At 38.7% G+C, this 20,120-nt stretch overlaps 2 protein-coding genes across 2 annotated transcripts in view; both read left to right on the plus strand.

The window, feature by feature from the left end:
- Window positions 1-10,777, plus strand: part of AHCTF1 (AT-hook containing transcription factor 1) — a 78,869-nt gene extending 68,092 nt beyond the window's left edge. Inside the window, exons 32-36 of the mRNA XM_054022972.1 lie at window positions 836-1,023; window positions 4,258-6,151; window positions 6,982-7,115; window positions 7,935-8,038; window positions 9,927-10,777. Coding sequence (XP_053878947.1) covers window positions 836-1,023; window positions 4,258-6,151; window positions 6,982-7,115; window positions 7,935-8,038; window positions 9,927-10,119 — 2,513 coding nt within the window. The 3' untranslated portion in view covers window positions 10,120-10,777. The remainder of the gene's footprint in view (window positions 1-835; window positions 1,024-4,257; window positions 6,152-6,981; window positions 7,116-7,934; window positions 8,039-9,926) is intronic.
- An 85-nt stretch (window positions 10,778-10,862) lies between these two features.
- Window positions 10,863-20,120, plus strand: part of LOC128834240 (kinesin-like protein KIF28) — a 53,875-nt gene continuing 44,617 nt past the window's right edge. The window contains exons 1-5 of the mRNA XM_054022857.1: window positions 10,863-11,952; window positions 16,065-16,188; window positions 16,228-16,256; window positions 17,676-17,876; window positions 19,685-19,720. Coding sequence (XP_053878832.1) covers window positions 11,899-11,952; window positions 16,065-16,188; window positions 16,228-16,256; window positions 17,676-17,876; window positions 19,685-19,720 — 444 coding nt within the window. The 5' untranslated portion in view covers window positions 10,863-11,898. The remainder of the gene's footprint in view (window positions 11,953-16,064; window positions 16,189-16,227; window positions 16,257-17,675; window positions 17,877-19,684; window positions 19,721-20,120) is intronic.

Genomic DNA, 20,120 nt, shown 5'->3' on the forward strand with positions numbered 1-20,120 from the left:
GCTAGAATATACTTATCAAAGAACCTGTGTTTAGAGGAGGCAGAGTTAACACACACCTTTTTATTGAATTAGAGTTTTAGGAAAATTGATATTACAATTCATTTCTGTGTGCATAGCACACTGCTGCAAATTGTACATCTTTGCTGCAGAATTGAGATCAAGTGTGCAACTGACACAGGCTTTAAACACCCTTCTAATTGATGGCAGGGGGCTTGGTACTCTAGCCGTGGGAAAGAAGTAAGAAGGAGGGAAGGTGTCTGTACAACCACATTTCCTGTCTCAAGGGTTGAGGGCTCTTAACTCCTTCTTTGTGACTCTTTGGTGTGAGGCCCTTTATCTCTACATAGTTCAGTCTTGCCAAGTGAGGTGGGCTTGGCTGCTAGGTTTTGGAACATGGAACACCTACTCTGTCTCATCCTACATGGAGGCAGAACAAGGTGAGTTCAGTAGCATTGCATTGGCAGCCTATGTGATAGCAGGGCAGAGGAATTGTATTTGCGTAGCTGAAGTCGAAGTATCTTAGTTCGACTTACCTGGCCGTCCTCACGGCGGCGAGTCGACTGCCATGGCTCCCCCGTCAACTCCGCTTACTCCTCCTGCTGAGGTAGAATATGGGCATCGATTCGGGGATCAATTTATCGCATCTAGACAAGACTCAATAAATCTATCTCCGATACATCGAACACTACCCACCGATCTGGCGGGTAGTATAGACGTACCCTCAGTTAATACAATCCTCAGTATTCATGCAGCAGTTAAAATAAGTTCAACTTGTTCAGCTTTTTATGCCAGACAACCTGAAGTCAGAAATTTACTGGGAAAAAATCTCTTTCAGCTGTGATCAGTATCCTTCACAGTGAGGATATTCCCAGTACTCATTCAGAAAACCAACTTCAAGAGGAAAGGAGTGAGGACCTACATGAAGATCAGAAGTCTGAGGAAGCTGCAATAGAAGAAAATGTTCTGTTCCTGCAAGAAAAAACATCTACTTCTAAAAGTCCTCCTGAAACTAAAGAAGTTAACGTAAGTGAATTATTTGCCCATTTTGCTAGGTTAGTACAAGACAGAAAAACTCTTGGGGAAACCGGAGAACCTTGGCAGTTGGCATCTAAATGTTTTCATGTGACCTGTAAGTCTCTTCAGTTGACTTAACGCGACTATTAACTTCAGTGCTTAGTTAGAGATCATGTATTCCTTTGTGTTTCCACAGCACCTCAAGATGGGTATTGCTACAGCAATACAAATAACTACGAACACATAGTCAACATCCTTCTTTTCCTAAAATCAGATTGGACCAGTTACATATTAATCTGATTTGCTTAAATATAAACATTTATGCAAGGCCTTATGTGAAGTGGTCCAAAATCAAATATCTGTTTTAAGGCTAAAAGCAAGTAGAGGGGGCAGTGCAGTTTCATTTTAACAAAACTGAGGCTCCCTCAGTAAAATTTTCAAAAGCGCCTAAGTGACTTGGGTGCCTACACTCCAGTAATTTTCGGAGACTTAGGGTCCTAAGCCCTGTTTTCAAAAGTGACATAGGAACTTAGATAGTTGGAAATTTTTATCCACTGTTCGTAGTTAGTATAAACAGTTTCTCAGTAATGTAATAATTGGACTGCCAGGTTGTTTCCAACTAAATAGAAATTTCATTTAGGGGTTCAAAGTCCAATTTATAGAACCTCTGACGTTAGTTATGATTAAGGCTACGTTTTAGTCATGGGTATTTTTAGTAAAAGGCATGCACAGGTCACGGGCAGTAAACAGAAATTCATGGCCTGTGACCTGTCCATGACTTGTACTATATAGCCCTGACTAAATCTTGGGTGCTTTGGGGCAGCTTGGGACCCCTGTTACTAATTGGGGGTGGAGGTTGGCGGGGCTGGCAGGCTCCCTAGCCGGAGTAGCGGCTGAGGGACTCTATGTGCTACCTTTGCCTGCAGGCGCTGCCCCCCCAGCTTCCATTGGCCATAGTTCCCATCCAATGGGAGCTCTGGCACTTGGGGAGGGGCAGCGCACAGAACAGCCCTAGCCGCACCTCCACCTAGGAGTTGAGGAACATGTCGCCGCTTCCAGGGAGTTCGCCCAAGGTAAGCTCTGCCCAGAACTCTCACCCTTTCCCGGGCCCCAACCCCCTGCCCTAACCCTGAGCCCCCTCCCACATCCAAACTCCTGCTGCTGCTTGGGGGGCGGGAGGGTGCGGTGGCCCGACACAGCCCCAGCAGCGGCCAGTGCTACTCAGCGAGCTACTCAGGCGGCCCCCGGACCAGCTGCTCTGGCTGCTGCAGAAGTCAAGGCGGTCCTGGAAAGTCACGGAAACCGTGACTTCCGTGACAGACTTGCATCCTTAGTTATGATTTTAAAGGATGGTTCACTGCAGTATTCTTAAACTTAAAAAATAGAATTGTTAAACCTCCAGTTGTCTTACTGAATTTCGTCTATGATGTGATTTTTACAACCTCTCTCTCTGCATATGGCTGAAGAAAGAGCTGTGGGAGTTATTTTGATACATGTGAGCAGTATACAGGGCAGACTCAGAATCACTGTGCAGAATTATGCCTGTGGTGAGAAGAGAGATTTCACTGTTGTCATCTTGTGAAGCTCAAAGGGCTGGGTAGGAGAGTACAACACACACACTCTGAGCACACAGCTAATCACAGGGATGCAGTCTCCATTTCTTGGCTGAGACTCTGAAGGTATATAGACATTCTGCCTTTGGCAGCTTTGGAGACTGGAGGCCAGGGTATGGAAGGTCAGAGTACTCTTGGTTCTAGTAATAGTGGGTTAAGAACCTTCTGTGGGGAAAAGAAAGGAGCAGCTGCCATGAGGGAGGCAAGAAACAAAGCTACTGAGGTTGGTGACATAGCTGCTGGTAGAGAGCCACCTGGAGCACAGGAAGGGCTTTTCTACCCGTGCCTACTCCCACCTCCTTCTCCCACTAGCAGACCTGCAGGCTTCCCTCTTTGGCTTCTCTTTCCCTTTGTTAAAGCCTCGAGTTTAGAGTGGGATGTCTGCTTTTCTGTTGACATTTTGAGTCAGTGTTGAAGGTTGTACAGTGTCAGTGTTCCTCAGGTTTAGTCAATCTACTAGTCACACTTGAGTGGCAGGTTTTCTTAATAAGATTTCATTCCAATCGTTAAGAGGACAGGAGGCAGGAAAATGAGAAGTGAATGCTAATACAGACTTGTCTTTGGAGGAGTTTTCTCTCAGCTTGGTCAGTAGTATATCTATTGGAAAGGATGGGACAGAAAGTTTTTCATCCCACCCCGTTTAAGTCTAAAGAACAATTTCTTTTCCCACTGAGGCCAATGGAGGGGAAATACTTTTCTTCCTCAGATTGTAAGAACCCATCCATACTATATGGACAGAAAGGAAAGACAGCAATCCTGTCCGGGATAGGGAACTGCAAAGAATGGGAGACAGTGAATTCATTACATGAGCTGTTTTGTACAATCCAAAATAATTCCCCAGTGCAGCACTGTTTTTATCTCTTGTATGTCAGCCAATCTGTCCACAAGCTGGACTGCTGTAGAGCCAATAGCCATGACTGGAGTTTTCACAGCCTAAAATATTTTCTGTTTGCTCAGACCAATATTGTGATTCCCTCACTTGATGAATCTTACGATTTTTATATTTACATCACTGCTCGTTCTCAGGATTTGAGTCGTTCTAAGGGGCCTAAGCCCCCGATCTTTTCTTTTTTCTTCTGCTCTGGTGTCCCCTTTCTTTTGGTTACTGCGGGTCACATATTGTAGGTCACAACTTGATAATTACCAAAGGAAGAGCATGTCCTACCATCACTTACTTCTTGGTTAAATCTAGGGAAGGAACCAAGCCATAAAAATCAGATGCGGATCCAGACTCATAAGTAAAACTATGGATCTGAACATAGTTGTCATATTTCAACCTATTTAACATAAAGCCAGCCACTAAGTATTCCTCTTAGAATAGACTGGAGGCAGTTCCTGATCTACAATGCAGTTGACTCCTTGCTGCTAGAAAATCTTCATAATTGTAAACAAAAAATCTAAAACTGCTTAACTGTCTGGTTCCATGTAATAAATACTTATTTTCAGTCCCTTAAATTGCGTGCATTTTGTGTGTAATAGAGAATGATTTGTTTACTTCTAATTACTGTGCTCAATAATGATTTAAAAGAAGGGGGCACCATTGACCTCAATCGTATCAAGGCCTGCTGAAAGTTAGTATATGCAGAAACTAATACATTATTACTAATTGACCTGTTTACTTTTATTTTAGATTATTGAAGATGGCACCCCTGATGTCCAAGCTTCAGAAGAAACAGTGGAGACAACTCCATTTAATGAGCAATATCCATCAGGCACTCTTAAACTTCAATACAACTTTGATGCTATCAAACAGCAGTTCATTTGTGACTTGCCTGATACTAAAGACACCGATGAATGTGACACAGCTGAAGGGGATGGAGAGCTTTTCATGTCTGAAAGCAATTTTACTTTAATATTAGAGGGAGAAGACGGTGAAACTGAGACAGGAGACCCTACAACATTAGATATATCTACTAAACCAGTTAGCACAAAAACAGAGGACAAGAATATGAATCATGTAGGCACTATTGATAACCAAGAGAACATTACGAATTCAGTGCCCACTGTAACTAGTGATCAGGAGTCTCAGAATATTGCAGAGGCATTCCCATATGTGCCTGAACCTGTTAAGGTAGCTATTGCTGAAAATTTATTAGACATAATCAAAGACACAAGAAGTAAAGAATTCACTTCTGAAATAGTGGAACAGTCTGTTCATGAAAGTATACCTTTAATGAGCAAAAAGGTAGCTATTTCCCAGAAGTCAATAAAGACTCCACTAACAACGGTGCCGGAAGCAAGTGCAGATAATGTCAGTGTTTGTCAAATAGACTATGTGGTGACACCCAAACGTCCAAGGGGACGAAAGAGCAAAAATCTAAATATCCCCTCAACAGATGCTCAACAGCTGTCAAATACAAGCAGACCAGATCTGTTGGGACTGTGTACCCTGAGGAGAAGTGCTAGGCGAACAAAAGAAACTTCTGCGATTCATGAAGGTTCCCATCTTGATTCTGATGGAAATTCTCAAGATCAGCAAATATCTCAGATCCCTGATACTCCTAGGAGAAGACCCAGGAAAACTAGGGGGACTCATCTAGAAACATCGGACAATGTTCATTCTATTGGACAGTCATTACAGATGGTTGGTACTCCGAGGAGAGGGTTAAGGAGAACCAGGGAACCTGCATCAGTACTTTCTGAACAGGCTAATGAGGAAATTCCTCTTGCAGGTAGCTTAACTGCTTCTTCAGCTACTTCTAAAAGGACTGGTAGAGGAGCAAAAAGTTCAGCAGGGAATCAAGAAAATAGCCAGCTTTTCACTGATCACAAGGTAAAAATGGCAGTCAGTCCCATTAAAAGGGGAAGAAAACTAAAAAGTGTTAGTTTACAACTAACTGAAAACATCATTACTGATCAGGAGTCAGAGCCCTATGAGCAGCAGCTGCCTGTGCCAACTAGAAGAGGCAGGAGGAAAAAGATTAGTACATCATCAGAGGTTTCAGAAAATTGCGAGCTTGATACATCTAAGCCGTCTCATCACCAAATGGAACTTAAATCTTCTGTAACTACTAGAAGAAATGTTAGAAGAAGGACATTAAATCTGTCTTCAGGTACAGATTCTATACCCACTCAGGAAGCCATACATTCAGAGGAGAGAGAGAAAATGCCTGATACCCCTAAGAGAAGAGCAACAAGAGTTACACCTGCTAAAGTAGACAAAACAGGTACTGGAAAACCCACTCTAGAGAAAACACCTGTTCAGCTAGTTGAGACATTGGCTACCACCAGGACTTCAGCCAGAGCTGGACATAGAAACAGAAAGAGGCAATTACAATCCGTATCCGAGGAAAGCACAGAGGAAGAAGGCTTGCCTCAAGGAACTGATTGCAATCCTTCTTTGCTAGTTGCAGACCTAACTGAGTCAAGACTTGATGAAATGGAGAGAACTTTAGCAGTTCATGGTACTCGTATTACAAGGACCAGATCCAGCAAAATTGGCATGCATCAAAAGCTCTCCCTAGAGGAAAATGAGTCCTTCTTTTTCTCTCCCCCTCTCACAAAGCTTACAAAGAAATCAAAAGGTACCTGAATTGTTTTCTGACACAAAATAGGAATGCTTACAGTTTCATTCTCACCTGTCAGCTACATGAAACGTATTTTGAGCACAGTTTTATGTAAGGAACTTAACCATATAAAAGTTAAGATTCATAGTGAAGGATACAATTCCTTTTTTTTACTCATGTCTAAGAGTTACAGGACTCGGTTATTATAGAAGCCTCTTAACAGTAAGGGAGTTGAAATATCACAAGTCCAGGGGAATGAAACTTAGTCTGATCTTTTCTTTTGTTTTTAATTTCTATCTAGATTAAGTATTTCAGTCATTCATTTCATTACATACACCTGCCTTTTGTTTTTCATTTGTGGAAGAAATAGTGTGTTACTCTCCCAAATTCTATGTACAGTTTGAGTTCCCCTACTTGTAGCACCAAAATGAGATGCAACTCTTCAGATGTGATTTGTCCTTCATGCATCTTGTGTGCTTTGATTGGTTGGGAAGTAATTATCCCAGAACTAAAGAGTTAAAATGTCACTGAAATGATTGACAGTTCACACCTCTCGAAGCCAGTGTTTCAGGTTATCTGGATACCCAGACAGGCATCATTGGATTAGTTTTTATCTGGCTCACATTTTGCAATAAGACTTGGGAGACCAAGATGTAGCCATTATGGGAAAGTACTGGAACTTTAAGCTTCCATGAGACAGCCCAATTTGACCCTTATTTTAGATTTAAAGACAAACCATATGTTTACTGGGGTGTAATCTTGGTTTTGCTATTCTGTGCTTAAGTATTAGTTGTATTTTTATCTTTCCCCATCCTTCGTATTTACATTAACTGTACATTTTGTCGTAGCTGAAAAGGCAGAGCATCCTGTACAGCTCAAGGATTTAGACCCAGAGTTGTCTTCTCAGTTTGTGTTCTCACCCCCTCTTTTGAGGTCGAGGAGGAAACATGTGTCCAGTATTTCACGGATTGTGAAAGAATTGGTAAGTAATGTTTGTAATTATTTCCTATCCGTTTCAAGCTTGTCTCTGTAGCTCTTTTACAAACTAGATTCTTAAATTATGACTGTTGCAGAACCCTGTTCTGTAAAAGCATAATGTTTTTACAAGAAAAATTTAAATTAAATCAATTAAGTTAAAACTCTTTGGCTTTCTTCTTGAGAGTTAATTATTATTAATACTTGCAAAAATAAATCTGCTTGTATATGTTTAAGATAAGAATAAATAAATGTTTTGAGCTTTTAGCTATATTTTGGTGAATAAACTCCTACTATTCAAATTTGAATTTTCAGATGTTGGTACTATACTTGTGATGTAAGGGAAAATAACTGCTAATGTCTTAAGAAATGTGGACTTTTTATTTTTAACAACATTCTCCTTCAGTAATAATAGAACTGAGCAAACGATTTTTTTTCAGTTTGGCCACCAAACAAACTAACTTAGTTCTTCTTGAACCAAAACTGAAATCTCCCCCTCTTCCCCTGGCAGAATGAAATAAATAAATAAATGCATTTGAGTCAAACAAAACATCTTGAATGTCTATTTGAATTGACATTTCTTTTTGAAACAGCTTGACTTTTCCATGGAAAATTCCTCTCTCTCTCTCTCTCCCTCTTCCCCCTGGCCAAAACTTGGGCTAATTTACTATTTGCCCAAAATAATTTGTAATGTTCCATTCTCATATAAATCAGATTTTAAAACTCTTTTTGGGACTAAGCATGTTTATAAATTAGTCAGCACTCTTTAGGAGTGGGAGGGCGTCTATAGTATAAGTCATGTATATGTTTTCTGTTGCCTTAACAGGAGTTACCAATTAAAGAAGAGGATAACAAAACAGTAGAGTTTATGGGAAAGCAGAAAGTGAAGAGAAGAAGAGCTACAAAATCAAAAACACAGAAAGCAAGCAAGTATGAAATGCTTAATACTTTCATGCAATTTTTGTAAAGATGATAAAGTGCAAAAATTCTCTTCATTCTAGGTTTAGGTGGTAAACTTGCGAAGTCTGTAGTTCATACTCCATACAGTGGAAAGGAGCAAATAGAGAGATGTTTTTCAGCAGGAAGCCGAAGAACTGCATCTTGAGGACATTTGAATCCCTTGTTTTACAGCTTTGATGACTCTGTAAGAGTTCTCATGAGCCCACTGGTTTAAAAACACCAGAAATCCTTTGAGAATATTCAGTCACAATAAATTTGGGTGGGAAGCAATATTGCTAACTGCCAATTTGAAATATTGATATAAATTCTCTGATGTAGAGCTGCTGATTTGTCCTACATCCCATGTAGCAAAGTGAAAATCAATTCTTGAGTTTATCTTTGAGCACCTTTGTGTGGAACTGGGTGTCCCATATCCACTTTTTTTTAAATGGTTGGGGAAAATTACTGTGCCTCTTGATTCATTTATTGTTTTTTTGCTTCATTTTGTTTTTAAATTATTTTCACGGCTCAAATCTATCAATATGCATTTCCATTGAACAGTATTCTTTTTCTGGAATAAAGTTTTTTTTCAGAAGTAGAAGCCTAAATTGCTCTCCATCCACCTGAACGTTTCAAGACTTGTATTTAGGACTAGTTTGGCTTTCTGTTTCAGGCAAATGAGGAAATTATGCATGGAGGTCTTTTTCATTTAATTTCAGTAAGATTTAAGATGAAGGAAAGAGCCCTTTGCAGTTGGAAAACTGAAGAAGGAAAAGTTTAATTATGGTTTAGCATTTTTAAAGGAATATCATAAAGATTCTTGCTGCCTCTAGCAAAACTTCAATTTTATGAACATAGGAAATACAATGAAAGGAACACTTTAGTTTATGCCATTGTTTCAAGCCATAGATTCCAATTTTTTAAAGTCTTCTGTTTCTCAGTATATAAACCAGTTCTCCATTGATGGGGCACATTTTTCCTCTCCAGTACATTTGGACCAGAATCTACTTGGTCAAGTACATCCTTATTTATTCTGTAGTTGTGTACAGGTCTGTCGCATCTTATGCACATTTAACATGTGCGATTTCAGCTTTACGCGGTCGGTAAAAACAAAAAGAGAAAAACAACAATTTTAATACTGTACCATTACTGCCATTACTCTCAATGTAATTTTGTCTATACGCGATTTTCGCTTTACGCGCTGACTGTGGAACGTAATACCAGCGTAAGATGCGACAGACCTGTATACCTTTTTACCTCCTCTCCCCTCCCTGATGCAGAGTCGCTGTCTTCCCCACTTCCTCCCCTCTAGCAGCTGTATGCAGATTAACTCTAGTCTTTCTTTTTTTGCTGCTCCAATCAATCCCTGACTATGTCCTTAGTTAGCGGCATAGTGGTGACAATGGACCTAAAACAGGAACAAATCTGATATGGGATACTTGAGATATGGGACCAGTTGACCTCTTTTAAGCTCTCAAAAGAGGCATAAATTTAAGGTAGCATAATCTCATGATCCATCAGGAGCTATTTATTTGCCTTTTTATCTTCCTGAAAATTATGATCTTCCCATTACATTTTTGATTGTCAGGAGCTTCAGCCATAAATGTTAATGTATTTTATACATGGGAAAATCTCGCTCTTTACATAAAGTTATTAGTATAAATTATTCCCTTGTAAGATCCTGCTTGATCATAGAATTTCTTTGACTCTGCTTGATCATAGAATTTCTTTGGTGTGGCAGGGACTATAATTTTATTTGTTTTAATTTAGCTTTTTGGCTTTGTTTCTGTTTATCAAAACATCCATAAATGTGGTTTTGGGGGCTTTGTTTTTTTGTAAAGCATGATGTAATTCAGTTGTGACTTACCATTTTTTGCAGAACCACGGGGAAAGAATGTTCTTGGTCACCTCCACCAGTGGAAATTAAATTCATTTCTCCGTTTGGAAGTCCCGTGGATGGGACAAAAAGCAAACAGAAAGAAACTGCAGAAACAGCAGAAAAGACTCTTCAAAAGAACAAAAAGAGACTGTCTAATTTTCCAAAGCCAGTCGTGCGCCGGAAGATGCTATAACTGTTTTTTAATTTGTAATGTACACCACTGTTTGTAAAGTCATCAAAATTGTGTGGATTATTAAAACAAATCATCTAATTTGGAAGAGAATAATTTATATAAATTATTGTAAAATTTCATAAACGGTCTTCAATAAGTAACTCCATATGGAGTGTGATTTCTTCAGTCAATGCAGTTTTTTCTATTTTATATTAAGACTTCATACATTTATATATGTAAATACAGCTTATTTTAGGAATGTTAAATAAAAATGTATACTTCACAACATGCTTATTGTCTGCTAGCTTTTTGAGAGGAAATAATGGTTTGAGTGGACCAAATTGCTTGAGAACATCTTAATGTTGACTCGCCATAATTACTAACCCTCCAATATTAGGCCAAAACTCTTTTTAAAATTTTGTTTGTTCTTATTATAATGATAAAAAATTTAAAACCTGACAGTTGTTTTAAATTTTATAGAAAATGTTTAACCCTTTGGCACCAATAATTGGGATTGTAGAACACAAGCTGCTAATTCCTTACATTCATGGTTAAAATGTACTGTATTGAAGTCAGAATGTAAACAATTGTATTGAACCTGTGCAATATTTTTTTTTTGTATTTGTTTTAAACTTTGGGAAAGCTGCTCTTGCGTTTTATAAAACTAGATCACACCTCAGATGTTTCCCTATTTTTTTCCAGTTTGCTGTGTCAGCAGAAACCTAGCTATATAAGTGCTTTGGTATTTTCAATTATGTACAATAGGACATGCATTTAAAGGGACATTGCCTATATAAATTTGGACTAAATTGGAAAAAATGCGTTTTTAGAAAACTTAAGAGTAATAGAAATGCTACCACAATTTAAAATAGTGAACAATTGTCTGTGAACGTACATGCTTTTACGGAGTTCAAAATCAACACATCGTAACATTGAAAACCTGTAAGTGAAACTGACTTCAATTATTTTAATTGTCTAAGCCAGGGGTTGGCAACCTTTAAGAAGTGGTGTGCCGAGTCTTCATTTATTCACTCTAATTTAAGTTTTTGCGTGCCAGTGATACTTTTTAACGTTTTTAGAAGGTCTCTTTCTATAAGTCTATAATATATAACTAAACTATTGTTGTCTGTAAAGTAAATAAGATTTTTAAAATGTTTAAGAAGTTTCACTTTAAATTAAATTTAAATGCAGAGCCCCCCCGGACCAGTGGCCAGGACCTGGGCACTGAGAGTGCTGCCTTCGGCATGCGTGCCATAGGTTGCCTACCCCTGGTCTAAGCTGAGAGCAATGCAAAAAGTATGCAAAGGTAATAGTTACAAACCAGACTTTTGTACAGTTATTTCACTGACTCTCTCAGGTGGCTGTGAAAGTGTCTCTTTAAAGCCTAAAATCGTATGAACAGTAGGAAAAGCTATTCCTTTTACAAGCAGACTCGAAGTGCTAGTCTGGTCTTTTAATATACTGGTCTTAATTCTTTGACCAATTTAGGTGGTATTTCATATATGTTGATTCATATCCAGGTGCAATTTTGAAGACTTCAGAACAGTGAAACCTGACATTAAACTTTCCAGTTAGTGAAAGCTACTGCAATTACGTTAAGAAATAATTTATCAGGTAACTAGTATCTTGTACACAATGAGAAAATATTAATAATTAATAGACTGACCTTATCAAAAAGAAACCGCTTCCCTAGCTGTGTTTTTGATTTCTCAAAACAGGGTTCTCTAGAGAAGGAGTTGTATTTACTTTAAATGTTTTTCGGCTTTGAAATATCCTGGGAAGAGTGAAAGTAATAATAGCATGCCAAGTGTTGACAGTGTGAAAGTGGCAGTACGGGTGAGACCTTTCAGTCAGGTTAGTAGTTACTTTTAAATTTTATTGTACTTAGATTTAAATGTTAATAGGCTCTTAAGGAAAAAAGAGGACGCTCTTAACATGTTGAGTGTAATGCTTTGTACCTAAATTAAGTGTACAGAAATACAGTGAAATACTTAAAAATGAATACTAGGTAAAGGAGCAAACTACTTAAAAAGCAAGTGAAAGCTGACTTTTTTTTTTTTTTTTTAATCAACATACGTTCCATGTACCAACCAAAATGATTTGTAAAAACCAAGTGCTGGAATCCCTGTTAGAACAGAATGAATCAAATTGTAGTAAGCATGGTGTTAGCTTAACAGGGTTTTAACATATTCTAGTTGTTCGTATCTTTTTTCCCCCAGTATGAAAAAAATTCACTCTAAATAAGCAGAGCAAAAGATGGTATATCAAACTGCTACATAAAATGTTTAATGATTTGGCTGAGTATTTGTAAACTATTTTCTTTGCAAACTGCTTCTAGTAAAGTGTATAGTTTGGCAACACTTAGTGTTTGCTCCATCTGGTGGTGATTGGAATAATAGTAGTGAACATATTTGGACCTGGCATGCATTTTGTAATTTCATAGAAGCTTTAAGATACAATAAATTTGCTTAAAAGAAATTTGCCAACATAAATATCATACATTAAAATGAATTTATTTTGGACTATTGAAACTTTAAAACACATTCTTTGAACTTCAATGGTGTTGATTGGGACTGTACTATCACAAGGGAAGACAAATTTTAAGGAGGCATTTGAATGAAGAGAAGGGAGTACAAGGCATAGAATACACAGACAAGTGGTAAAACAGGACTTCAGATGGGAATATTGGGAGGGGAGATATAGAAGGAAATTAGAGGAGAGATCTAGGCATTGGTGGAATATGTGGTATCCTGAAGGGTTTTTTTGAAAATTGAAGTTGATTATAAGGGATTCTTTTGTCATTGTAGGAAATCCATCTCCCTGAGTGATGGTAACTAGGTCAACAAAAGCATTTTTCCATGAACCCAGCTGTGTCTACATGAGGGCTTAAATTGGCATAGCTATGTTGCTCAGAGGGAGTGATGGTGATGCTGATTAAGATTTTAAGTGTAGACCAGGCCTGATTCAACACTGAGTTTGCTTGCAAGTGTATTGCAGAGGAGGAGGATTGTGTCTACAGTGCTAGGAAAGAAAGAGGGGAGGGGAGGCCTTGGGAAGTAAGAGGGGTTATGTTTTCATTATGGGGTAGCATCAGGGACATAATTCCCATTCTTGAGATACAGATTTCAGGAGACCTTTCAGGAGTAAATATGAAAATTCCTCTGAATCACTCCATCCAGTTCACCACTAAATTGAAAAATGCTTGGCTCCCACCATCTGTTCCTAAGCAGAAAATTGAGTCACTTGGCAAGAGATCTGGCATTCTTTTAGATTCTCCTTCTTTCTGAAAGGAAGAACTTGAGCTCTTGAGGACACTCCCTAATACATCCTTTCCAATTCAACATCGGTTGATGAGGAATGCTGAGACTTGAGAGACAAACACCCACGTCCTTGCAGACTGTAACCCAAAAGGGAACATTAACTAAGAAGAAACATTACCCATTTACCCATTACCCATTAACCCTTCCAAAAGGCAAAGACACAATTAGCACAGAAAAAAGACCAAAAAGCATCACTACTTTCCACAAGCTCTAGCTTCTTCTCCAAAGAAGGGGACCTCTGTGGTTTGGATAAGCCTAAACCACAGAAGGAGACAGCATTCTTTCCCAGATACACATTTTAAACTAGGAGACGGAAGGAGGTGGCTTCTTCTGAGGTCCAACCAAGGAGGGAAGATGAGAAAACTAAAGCCAAGGGCTGATCCTTTCTTGTTATGGATGGGAAATATCTTTCAAAGAGGTCATTGAGGAGGAATGGAAAATGCCAGACAAATGGAAAAGGCAAGCCCTGAATTCAGCAGGATCCCTAAAACTCAAAGAAGAATTAAGCTAAAGCGAACTAAGGACACTTTTACTTCTGAGTGAGTGTGTTCACACAGTGGTTTAATGTACTGTAATTAATGCACATTAACTTCACATCTTCGTTAATTCGTCTTAACTTTCCTGAGCATCCCTGTATGGACAAGCCCATGAACAGTAGGTGATCGTTCACAGCAAATCCTCTATCAAAATTCTCTGACTCCTGGCTGGTTAAAGACTTGTATCAAATTTATAAGGACAATAATGATACATCTAGCAATTTCAATCTTCATTTGACTGATTATGAATTTCTGTGTCAACGCTGTTGATAGTCTGGATGGTTCCACTTGGAAAAATCCACCTACAGACAAAAGTATCTTTGACCTTTGTCAGACAAGATTAATAAGAAATGCTGATCAGTTCAGGATCATAAGATGTAATATGCAATAATCAAAATGCAAAGGAATAAGCTATCCTTTACCGTCTCTCTCATTTTTGTGTGAATCTTCTGTTCACGGAGCAGAATTATAGTTGTAAGAAAACTAGTGGGCCTGATCTTGCTCCCTCTGAAGTAAATCAACAGGGTTGTGCTCTATAATTTGATGTACTTCTGAGAGAGACCAGGGGGGAATTCTGCGCTACTGCACATGTGCATAATTGAGCCCTACGTATTTTTAATTTTTTTGTGCAGAAAAAAGCTTCTGCGGAAATGTTGCTGCAGTTCCGTCTCTTGCCCACCAGAGGGCACTGTGGCGCTAGAACAAAGCAGCAGCTCCCTGCCAGCAAGGGGGAGGGGGGAGAGAGAGAGCCTGCCTTCTTTGCAGTGGGCCAGGTCAGGAGACTTGCTACGGGGAGACATACAGCGTGGGGTTTGGGCTGGGGGGTTCAGATGGGGGCTCATAAGGGCTAGTGGGGGAGGACAGACTGGGGCAGTGGCTGAATGGGAGTGGAGACACAGGGCCACGGGAGAGGGAGGTGCAGTGCCACACTGGGGAGGGGGTACAGGGACACAGGAATGGGGTGGGGACATGGAGACATAGGGATGGCGGAGGGAGGTATAGGGACAGAGGAGTGGCTGGGTGGGAGCACAGAGACACATGGGGGAGGGGCCATATGGGAATGGTCAGAGTGGGGGTGGAGTGATGTGGATGGGGTGCAAAGACACATGGGAGTGCAGGAACACACAGGGACAGGGGAAGATGTGCCTGACTGAATGGGAGAGGCTAGGGGTCAGCCAGGGTCTGCCTGGAGGAAGCTCCCTAACAATGCCTCCCTGTGCCACCCTCCCCCCCAAAACCTGTTCCATACTTTTCCCACCCATACCCAACAAACCTCCAAGTTCACACCCAGGCTCCTCAGCAATTTATTTCCCTCTCCCTCAGCTTCTCCGTTATCCCTGACTCCCCAAATCCTTTCCACTGCTGAGGGGTGCAGGAAATGCGGTTCTGTATTGTAGTTTAAATTAATTATTAATCAGTTCTGTATTAATATGCCTAGTAAGGAATCTATTTGTCAAAAAACATTTCCTGAATCTTTTTTGTTGTCTGTATTGTTACAGACATGCTTGTTGACAGGTATTTTGTAATAAATGACTAAAAAGAATTGAAACTGGTGTGATTATTTTGTCAAATAAAATATGCAGATTTTTTTCAGAATTTTAAATATTGTGCACAGATTTTTTTAATTTTGGTGTATAATTCCCCCAGGAGTAGCATACATAGCGTACCATTCTTCGTTCTGTTATGGCCATACCTACAATAGTGAAGGATTTTCCAACAATAGCTTATCAACACTAATGGCTGATGTGTTTACAGAATCAGGAAAAAAGCAAATTTGGACATGATTACAGATATTATCTTTTCCATTCAAATCTGTTTCTATGGCATTTATTCCCTGATTACAGTTAAACTACATTTACCTTGTTTGGTTCAAGATAAATTTTTTGTAATTTTGTGAAATTAATGTATTGGACCTTTTATGATGAATATGTTGTGGTTATGTGTCCCAGTCATATACACCCTCCATACCCAAATAATTACAAAACTCCTGTTGACTTTACTGGGAGTTCCACATACAAAGGGCTTGCAGGATTTGGTCCAAAATATAAATTTTGAGTAAGTGACTAGAATTGCTACTGGTTTGAGATTGTGATTTATAATTTTGATACAGAGGGAGAAGGATGCAGGCAGCAGGTGTGTGATTTCTATGAATTCCAGCAGCACAAGCATATATGATCCTAAGAATCCAGGGCACATGAAAACCTTTACCTTTGACCTGGCTTACTGGTCCCACAGTGGATTTCTAAAGGATAAAGATGGCATGCTCGTTTCAGCTGGATCCAACAGCAGATATGCAGGCCAGGTAAAATGTATTCAGAGGGCTATTTAAAAGCACTTCCTACCAATATGAAATGTTAAACAACTCACTCTGTTGGTGATTGCAATTGTTACAATTCCCAAGAGTGGAACTGAGATGAATTAGCTGTATCTACTTAATGGATGTTTCAAACCAACATCTAAAACTACTTCCCATTTTCATTTATGCTTCCAGGTCCCGGAACTCTTAACATGTGAAGTACATTAATATGAAGTATATATTTGTCATAATTAAACAAGACTTTCAGATTAAAATAGTAATTGCTAACCTCTGTACTAACTAAATAGTAATGCTTTTATGTGTGTGCATGTCGTAGTGGATTGATTTAAATGTAAGTGACTCAATAAGCAAGACAACTTGATTTTTAAATCATGGTTTTAATAATTTTGTTTTGCATTTGTGCTCTTAACTTATTTTCCTAAAGAAAGGAAACCACTGGTAGGTAACCATTAAAACATGTTGATTTGCAATTAAATATAGCCTTTTCACAAAATCTAGTGCTTCTTTTTGCTAACCAGGAGTGCGCACTATATAAACATTTATTTAAGTAATTATTTAGCTTAATTTACAATTATTCAGATACTTAGTTTTTACATTTTTTGTTATGTTATAAAATAGCGAATGATGTGTTTATTAGATTAACTTTTTTACTTGTAATTTGTGTCAAGGTCTCTGAATGGATATTTTTCAAATACAGCAGTTCTTAACTAATAAACTAAAATAACTTAGATGTGCTGGATACATAAGGGAAAAAAACTTGAGAAAATTTATCAAAATATGACTTGCATTAATACCTCCTCTCTTTAATAAATCAGTTCTTATCTGTAGGTTAGTGAATTGAATTGATGGTTTCTGGTCACCTTGTCCTTCAAGATTTTAGAACTAGTAGAGCTCATCCTCAGACATACTTTTTATTCATAGATTGGAATTGGGAAAACAAGATTTTCTGCCCTTTTTTTTTTTGTCTCATTGGTTTCTTCATTTGAATGAACTAATCATTGGACTGAACTAGTTGAATAAACTGAAATGAAGAAAATATTCTCTCTGTACCTGTAGAAGAGGCTAGTACTGTGAAAAGCTGGTTTAGCACTTCAACAAATTCTGATTCCATTGCTTAGCCAATGACCTCAACTAGTTCAATTGTTTGATTTTCTTTAAAACTTGGCTGCAGACATATAGTGCTTCATATTACTGTTTAATTTAAATTATTTTAAAAGATTATAGTAAATGTAGGCCTTATGGGTAGTTGTCATTTCAAACTTAATTTTAATTAAGTTTTTTTTTTTTTTAAATTAAATCTGTATTTAAAACAAATTTGGAGGGCTGGGAGTTGTTGAATCTTTTTTTAATCCCATTCTGGTGCATGTGTTTACGTTCTCTATTAGTAAAAATGTCTCCTTTTAGAGAGAGGTCTTTCGTGACCTTGGTCAAGGAGTTCTAGACAATGCCTGGCAAGGTTATAATGCTACTCTCCTAGCGTATGGCCAGACTGGCTCAGGGAAGAGCTATTCTATGATTGGATATGGTGCAAACAGAGGCATAATTCCAGTTGTGTGTGAAGAGCTCTTCAAACCAATTCAGAACCAGAAGAACAAGCAATATCAGGTATGGTCCTCACTGGTTTGTTTTCAAGATCTCTCCATATATGCTCTCAAGTTCAAATTTGGAAAACTGCCATTGCCATTTTAAAACTAGCTTCAGTGTTAATCAAACATAATATAAAATAATAAGTGAGAAGTGTTTGAATGAGGAGCTGATCTAATACAGGAGAACTTGAACCTATTCCTGTCCCAGTAATAGCTAACTTAATTCTGGCATGAACTTTTTTTTTGTTTTTTGTTTTCACTGGGTATGACTTTTTAAAGTATCTAGGTAACCAAGGCACTTCTGAAAACTTTACCCACTGTCTAGTCACAACCTATCTTTTCCACACAGAAGACTATACATTTGAACAGTTACCTACATTTTGAACCTCTACTTACCTATTCCTTTATCTTAGCTATGCCTCTCCTCAACATGATACAAGGGAAAAGCCTAACAATCAGGCATCAACAGACTTTCCAACCCTCACTACTGAAGGAAAGGAATAACTTTTTTCTTTTTAGTCATGTAAATTGTTTTATGTTTTGTCAAACTTCTTGTATTCCGTAGGAATAATGACCCTAGCATTGCAGCACAGGTTTTGCGATTATTAAGTTCTCCCACATCATCCGTGTCCAACCACAAAAATAGTTTCTATCTTTTCCTTCCACTCTGGTGTTCCTGGTAAGTTCTACATATAACAGAGTAGAAGAGCTTCATAGACTGCAGTGTAACCATGAGCATTAGCCTTTACTAGTTACCATGAATAATTAATAGGAACCTGATAGCTCCTTCTAGCTACATTTGAATCTCAGGTGCAGAACACTTACACCAGCTGCTATTCCTTTCAGTGCCTCGATAACTCAGCCTCTCCCCATCCATTTTGGTGTGGTTTGCATCTAAGGTGGTACTAGTAGAGATCTGGCTCTGCACATGAGCACAGGAATTGCACAGGGACATTACCAGGGGGAATCTTCTTGCATTTCCCCACCTCGTTAGATGCTGCATGTAGGTTTTCCATTCTCTGACCTGATGGCAGCAGCAAACTTGGGAACTCATCCCTTACCACCGCATTCCCCATAATGAAGTGGAAATGCAAAGCCTGTTTGGGACTACACTAACATTATAAAACTTTTTCTTCATTATTGAAAAAACAAAAATAACTCCATAAAAATTAAGTGCGAAAAACGTTTATGCACCATTAAGACTGCAGTTAAAATCTCAAAATTCAGGAAGTGCAATAGTTAAGGCTCCAACAGCAATGCTTACTTGGTCAGGCTATGCATAAACTGTGTTTTTCCGTTTCTGAATGAATGTGGCTGGAATATATTGCTGTTTATTTAATAAAATATATACCATAAATCATACAAGTTTGCCACATTGCCAAATGAATGTCTGAATCTTTAACGTTCCCACTTGCTGATTTTTTTCTCATAACCATAATGTTGCAAGAATGAAATTTTGTAACTCTTAATAGCTAGTGTAGTTTGATGAAAAATTATTTATTAAAGTCCAACGTTTCCATCTTAAAATGGATAAGCTGACATGGCGTTTTCCTAAGACAAGCTGAGGAGACAAAGGATGGAGGAGGGAGGTTGGGGATTCATAGAAATGAGAGTTATGAGAGAGCAGTGTGGATCTGGAAAACAGTCTCACAAAACCAACTGTATGCATGCATTGACACAAGATATACCAACAGTCAGTTTAGTTTGAGACAAATGGCTTTTTTGTCCAGACAATCTGTGTTCCTTTGACTTAGAGATAACTGTATATCAGAAGTATGCTTTTTTTTCAAGAGAACTTTATCTTCCAGCTGCTTCTTGTCTTTGCAGGTTACTTTCAGTATGCTGGAAATTTATAACGAGCAGGTAATGGTGTTGGTATATCATGCTAATTCTGAATTTTAATCTTTTTCCATTTATGTTTATTTACTAACTTACTTGTTTTAAGTTCTCAGGCCTGGTGTACACAGTTAGGTCAATGTAAGGCAACTTATGTCGGTCTAATTATGTCAGCATACGCAGCCTTGTCCCACCGATGTAAGTGCCCTACCACACTGATATAACTCCACCTCCACGAGAGACGTAGCACAAATGTTGGTGTCGTTCAGACGAGTAGTGCGCCCTACACTCCTGAAGCCCTAGCATATACACCTCTACCTTGATATAATGCTGTCCTCGGGAGCCAAAAAATCTTAACACGTTATAGGTGAAACCGTGTTATATTGAACTTGCTTTGATCCACCGGAGTGCGCAGCCCCGCCCCCCC

The sequence above is a fragment of the Malaclemys terrapin genome, chromosome 3, assembly GCF_027887155.1.
Source record: "Malaclemys terrapin pileata isolate rMalTer1 chromosome 3, rMalTer1.hap1, whole genome shotgun sequence".
NCBI lineage: Eukaryota > Metazoa > Chordata > Testudines > Emydidae > Malaclemys > Malaclemys terrapin.